The sequence below is a fragment of the Oncorhynchus kisutch genome, linkage group LG15 (assembly GCF_002021735.2).
Source record: "Oncorhynchus kisutch isolate 150728-3 linkage group LG15, Okis_V2, whole genome shotgun sequence".
Lineage (NCBI taxonomy): Eukaryota > Metazoa > Chordata > Actinopteri > Salmoniformes > Salmonidae > Oncorhynchus > Oncorhynchus kisutch.
The window spans coordinates 95,847,467-95,854,004 of record NC_034188.2 but is presented as its reverse complement, the minus strand read 5'-3'; the positions used below and the strand labels follow the sequence as shown (position 1 = coordinate 95,854,004).

General features: G+C 42.2%; 1 protein-coding gene across 1 annotated transcript; it reads right to left on the bottom strand.

Moving 5' to 3' along the window:
• Window positions 1-673: 673 nt before the first annotated feature.
• On the bottom strand, window positions 674-6,538 carry LOC109880847 (serine/threonine-protein phosphatase 5-like). Its single transcript, XM_020473031.2, has 2 exons — window positions 6,042-6,538; window positions 674-990 (listed from the first exon to the last, which is right to left on the bottom strand). The coding sequence occupies exons 1-2, from the start codon at window positions 6,145-6,147 to the stop codon at window positions 674-676; spliced, it is 423 nt and encodes a 140-aa protein (XP_020328620.2). The 5' UTR covers window positions 6,148-6,538.

Below are 6,538 nucleotides of genomic sequence, written 5' to 3'. Positions count from 1 at the left end.
TACCTGTCCCCAGACCTGCTGTTTTCAACTCTCTAGAGACAGCAGGAGCGGTAGAGATACTCTCAATGAACGGCTATGAAAAGCCAACTGACATTTACTCCTGAGGTGCTGACTTGCTGCACCCTCGACAACTACGGTGATTACTATTATTTGACCATGCTGGTCATTTATGAACATTTGAACATCTTGGCCATGTTCTGTTATAATCTCCACCCGGCACAGCCAGAACTGGCCACCCCTCATAGCCTGGTTCCTCTCTAGGTTTTTTCCTAGGTTTTGGCATTTCTCTGGAGTTTTTCCTAGCCACAGTGCTTCTACACCTGCATTGCTTGCTGTTTGGGGTTTTAGGTTGGGTTTCTGTACAGCACATTGATATATCAGCTGATGTATGAAGGGCTATATAAATCAATTTGATAAATTTGATATAGTTTTACATAAGTCAGTCTCATACAGACAGTATTGCATAAAGGTACGTCTCAAATAAACACTATGACAGTATTACATTAAGTCTCAAATACTATATCAGTACACTGCTTGTCCTAGCACATGCACAGATCCAAACACCGCTATAACTCTGATTAATGTGTTTACATGTCCTAATAATTCAGTTTAATATCTCATGATTAGTGTGCAGGTAAACATACTCAATAATGTCATCCTGCTGAATTTACCTTTAAGCCTCGTCTCCTGTCATCTTGCTGAGTCTAACTTTAACTTTCCTGTCTCGACTAACCTTGTCATGTCTTACCGTCTCGTAGTCTTTGAGTGCAGCCTTGAACTTGCCCAGGGCCATGTTGGACGTGGCTCGGCGGTAGTAACCCTTGATGTAGTTCTGGTCTATCTCCAGACACTTGGTGGCATCGGCCAGGGCGTAGCCATAGCACTCTGTCCGCAGGTATGCCAGGCTGCGGTTGGAGAAGTAGATGGCGCTGCACGGTTTGAGCTCCAACGCCTCCGTGTAGTATTTGATCGCATTCTCATAGTCTCGCTCTAGAAAACATCACATTTATTCTCATACTCTTTCTCTAGAAAATGGTTCAAAGGTTGCATTGTAATGTATACCACTGTAAGACATACACACAGTAGAAAGTAGGGATGCATGATATAAATCAGTGAACATATCGGAATCGGCCGATATTAGCTAAAAATGCCAACATCGGTATCGGCCCGATGTCTAGTTTAACGCCGATGTGAAAAACCAATGTCAAAGCTGACATGCATACCTAAACTCAGCAAAAAAAATGAAATGGCACTTTTTCAGGACCCTGTCTTTCAAAGATAATTTGTAAAAATCTAAATAACTTCACAGATCTTCATTGTAAAGGGTTTAAACACTGTTTCCCATGCTTGTTCAATGAACCATAAACAATTAATGAACATGCACCTGTGGAACGGTCTTCAAGACTAACAGCTTACAGACGGTAGGCAATTGAGGTCACGGTTACGAATACTTAGAACACTAAAGAGGCCTTCCTACGAATCTGAAAAACATCAAAAGAAAGATACCCAGGGTCCCTGAATGTGCCTTAGGCATGCTGCAAGGAGGAATGAGGACTACAGATGTGGCCAGGGCAATAAATTGCAATGTCCGTACGGTGAGACGCCTAAGACAGCGCTAAAGGGAGACAGGACGTACAGCTGATCGTCCTCGCAGTGGCAGACCATGTGTAACAACACCTGCACAGGATCGGTACATCCGAACATCACACCTGCGGGTCAGGTATAGGATGGCAACAAAAACTGCCCGAGTTACACCAGGAACGCACAATCCCTCCATCAGTGCTCAGACTGTACGCCATAGGCTGAAAGAGGCTGGACTGAGGGCTTGTAGGCCTGTTGTAAGGCAGGTCCTCACCAGACATCACCGGCAACAGCGTCGCCTATGGGCACAAAACTGCCGTCGCTGGACCAGACAGGACTGTCAAAAAGTGCTCTTCACTGATGAGTAGCGGTTTTGTCTCACCAGGGGTGATGGTCGGATTCGCATTTATCGTCGAAGGAATGAGCGTTACACCGAGGCCTGTACTCTGGAGCGGGATCGATTTGGAGGTGGAGGGTCTGTCATGGTCTGGGGCGGTGTGTCACAGCATCATCGGAATGAGCTTGTTGTCATTGCAGGCAAATAACACAGTTGAATTATAGAATGATGTGTGTTCCGAATTAGAATTATTTGGTTGACCGCAACTTCTGGGGTACCTAGCTAGCACCAATACAACCAGCCTGAAAACAATGACCAGTAGAAATTGCAGTCGTTTTCACTATTCTTAGCAATGATTTAGGAATCCTTGTAAGTATTAACTAGGTAGCCACTAGTTGTTCACCTATTGAAATTGAACTTCAGCTCATGAAAATAAATAGCTAGCCAGCTACTTAACCCTGTTGCCAAAGGCTAACGTTATTAGCAGCCAGCTAGCTTCACCTGGCTAGTGAGGCTCGACTGGACTGGTTTGTGTTTTGAAGCTCGCCACAATAAGGATTAGGCACAATAGTGGAATTTGCGTTTTGCCTTCAAAATAAAAGTGTCATTGACAGTGATGCAAATGAATACAAATAGTAGAATTATGCCATACTTTTATTCTGAAGGCTAACCGCAAATTTAACAATTGTGGCTAATCCTTATTGTGGCTAGCTTCACATAGATGGGTCATTGACGTGTATCTTTCTGACACGCAAGACCCAAACAGCATTTCATAGAAATTCTGGTTGAAATTCTGGCAAGTCTGTAAATAAGAATTTGTTCTTAACTTTGAAGGCCGAGACAATGCGGGCCAATTGTGCGCTACCCTTTGGGACTCCCAATCACCGCCGGATGTGATCCAGCCTGGATTTGAACCAGGGACTGTAGTGATGCCTCTTGCACTGAGATGCAGTGCCTTAGACTGCTGTGTCCATGTGTGTGTTAACTATTTAACTGTACTAGAATATATCAGTATAGTTTTTTTAAAGCCCGAATTGAGCCGGTCGGTCACAAATAGAAACAAATCTATACATTTCTTTAAATAAAAAAAAATACAAGATTTGTAATTCATTTTTACCAAGTCAAGCAATTTTACATCTAAGATGTTTGGTGCAGTATTTCTCAAGTGAAAACATTTGCATGAAATAACAAACACTTAATTGAAGAAACCCTATGGGTGACCAACCACCGACGAAGGGGCGTAGACTTTGGCTACCGAACCTCGGTAAATAAAATTGACGCAGGTCAATTGTCCGGGAGAAGTAAAAAATCCCATTGTAAAAGAACGCTTTTTAGCATCTTCACTGATGGAAATACTCAATGTAAATACATTTGACTGTTCACGCTCATCTGTCTATAGGTTAATTTGCATATTTTCGTGGAATTAAATTGGCATGTGTGTAGGCTACAGTATATTCGTTACGCATCTTATTTATCACACCCGTACATACAGATACAGAGCCATTGAGTGGAAAATCTGTCATACAGAGTGGGAGCTGTTGCTGCAGCATTTCAACCAGCAACAGAAGGCAGGCTTCAACAGCGAGTCACACATCACTTTGCAAAGAGCTGGAGGCAGTAGGCTATACATTTTGAAAACATATACTTAAATTGTTTGAAACCTGAACAATTAAATACATATGAGGCATGTCTTACCTTGAAACAAAGTAACCTATTAGATCTCCTCTTTCTACATTTCTAACGGACATTTTAATCTCTGTCATGAAACCGCTCGCAGGTGCAGTGCCTTTTTGACAGTGTTTTCCACTAAGTGCATTATGGAACGAACATTCGCGCATAGCCTAATGCTTTGTGCGCATAACTGCGGTTATAATGTGAAGAAATAATAGTTTATCAACATTTTAAGCTAAACGTTCTGATCTGTTGCATCAGACTCATTGCTTTTTAACATTTCTTTAATGTAGCCTTGGCCTAGTGGTTGTATGAATTTGGGATCTATCGTCAAACAAATGTCCCGTAGTCTGTTTGGAAAAGGATATTTCTCAACACGCTGACCAAAAGAACAGGTAAACTTGTCTACTATGGGGTATAGTAGATTGACATTTGTTTGTTACTGATCATCTTGTTGGCTGTAAGTAAATGTGGACAGTTATTCTAATATCTTCAAAGTGCACATCAAATTTGTTAAGAAGGACCTCACATCATTGCATCCTTGACTTGCATGTTCTGTTAATATGAATTACCATCATCTAAATGTGATTTCTGTCATTCTGAGCAACGTGGGTGGACGCCCTAATCAGCTTTTGGACCCAATGCATATGGATCTGGCAAATGTTGCTATTCAAATGTCTAGTGCCACATTTTCCTAATGTAAACCCTGCTAGGGTAACTACAGTACCCAGCTACCCCATAGAAACTCTCCCTTGTATCTCTCTGACATCATGCATCCCCTCCCATCTGTCTCTCTTCATCACCCTGACAGTTTTCAGAGGTGGTGTATAGTAGTGTAAAGCTGAGCAGCAGGAAGCTCAATTAGAAGACTATGGCCAGGGTACTGTAGTGTAACAGGGTACTGTAGTATAGCAGGGTACTGTAGTATAGCAGGGTATTGTAACAGGGTAGTGTAGTGCACCAGTGTAGTATAGCAGGGCACTGTAGTATAGCAGGGTACAGTAGTGTATCAGGGTACTGTAACACGGTACTGTAGTATAGCAGGGTACTGTAACAGGGTACTGTAGTGTATCAGGGTACTGTAACAGGGTACTGTAGCGTACCAGTGTAGTATAGCAGGGTACTGTAACAGGGTACTGTAGTATAGCAGGGTACTGAACAGGATACTGTAGTATAACAGGGTACTGTAGTATAGCAGGGTACTGTAGTATAGCAAGGTACTGTAGTGTAACAGGGTAGTGTAGTGCACCAGTGTAGTGTAGCAGGGTACTGTAACAGGGTACTGTAGTGTAACAGGGTAATGAAGCGTAGGAGGGTAATGTAGTGTACCTGTGTAGTATAGCAGGGCACTGTAGTGTACCAGTGTAGTGCACCAGTGCAATGTAGTGTGGGGGGGTAATGTAGTGTTGCAGGGCAATGTAGTGTAGGGGGGTAATGTAGTGTTGCAGGGCACCATAACAGGGAACTGTAGTGGACCAGCTTGTCTAATTTGACATATTTTCTCATCTATTTACCAATATACTTTGATGGTTGATATGACAATGTGCAGATACTTGCACATCAAGTTATGGCCATGTAGCCATTTCAATCAGTGCACTTTCATGTTTTGGACATTCTGATTTGCCATGAACATAAACCATAATCTGGCCAATAACTTCAACCTATTGACGTGGTATCCCGAGTAACTCTAAAAACATTGCAAGTGAACAGCGTTACTTGTATTACTTAATTTGCTAGATAAATACCAGAGTTTATCCCCCTGTTAGCTACAGAAGTAAAGGCAGCGAGCTAGCCAACGTTAGCTTATCTCCCAAGCATAATGATCGGCGACGTGCCAAACTACTACTAGTAACCATTTGTTGTTATTTGGGCTATTCTGTCTTAAGTTAATGATATCTCGGGTGAGACAGGTTTTGTTTCCAAACGACCAAAGACATTTTGACGGGTGTCAAAATGAAAACCAAAACAGCGCTAGCTAGAGTAGCCAACGTCAGGAATGAATGACTTGTTGTGTGTACACGCGTCAGTGTGATAAAAGTTTCTGCCACAACCTTAGATACATTCTGGTTGGTGTCTTTGAGAAACTACGACATACTCGATGATCATATAATTTCACACAATTATAAATATTACATGGAATATGAATGGATCGTGTTTTTGTTTTTTTAAAACAAGACCCGAGTTGACGACAAAACGCCACCACACACCTCAGGTACTTTTTGGTTAGCTTAGCATAGTGTTGGTTAGCATAACATATACCGCAACTGTCCATTAAAAGCAATGCGCCGTTCCGCTCGTTAACTACCTAGCGTTAGCATAGCAACCGTCTCATGTGTGCTAGAAACAAATCCACTGTTGTCCATATGAAGGGCGCTGGATTTTGATCATTTACAGACGTTGTCCATATTGAAAGATAACGGTGATAGACAACTTCATATGGTTGAAATCCTACCTTTAAAGTAATTATTCGCCTTCTCCTTGAATTTCTCTGCATTTGTATCTTCCTCCGCCATCTTCTCCTTGCTCCCGCTAGCCGACGTTGCCGTATCGTTCGCCATCGACAGTATAGTCGCAAAGGGCGTCCGCTGCAGTCCTATGGTCTCAAACTGGACTTACAGAGTTTCTAAACCCAGAGGTGCTACATCACGAGACTTCCGGGAACGCTAACGAAACAGACCTAACAGACCAGACCGGAGTTTGGTACAAATGTACAAATGATTCATTGGTTGTTAATTTTCTCAAAATCTTAAGGCACAACCTCGATTCGAGTCAATGTAGCCAAGTAGTTGAACATGTTATTATTACATCATCGTGAGTGACAAACTGACACGTTTTCATTTTCGTCAAAAACAACTATCGATGCGAGACGACCGTTATACCTGGCGAGGTATCTACGCATGAATTTAGTAAGCCAACGTCACCATCAAATCAAATCAAATTTATTTATAT

Bases quoted from the DNA above. Each gene is read 5' to 3' on its own strand.
- LOC109880847 (XM_020473031.2), bottom strand. From the start codon at position 6,147: ATGGCGAACGATACGGCAACGTCGGCTAGCGGGAGCAAGGAGAAGATG. The intron at 991-6,041 runs GTAGGATTTCAA...GATGTTTTCTAG, and splicing joins GGCGAATAATTACTTTAAAG to AGCGAGACTATGAGAATGCG.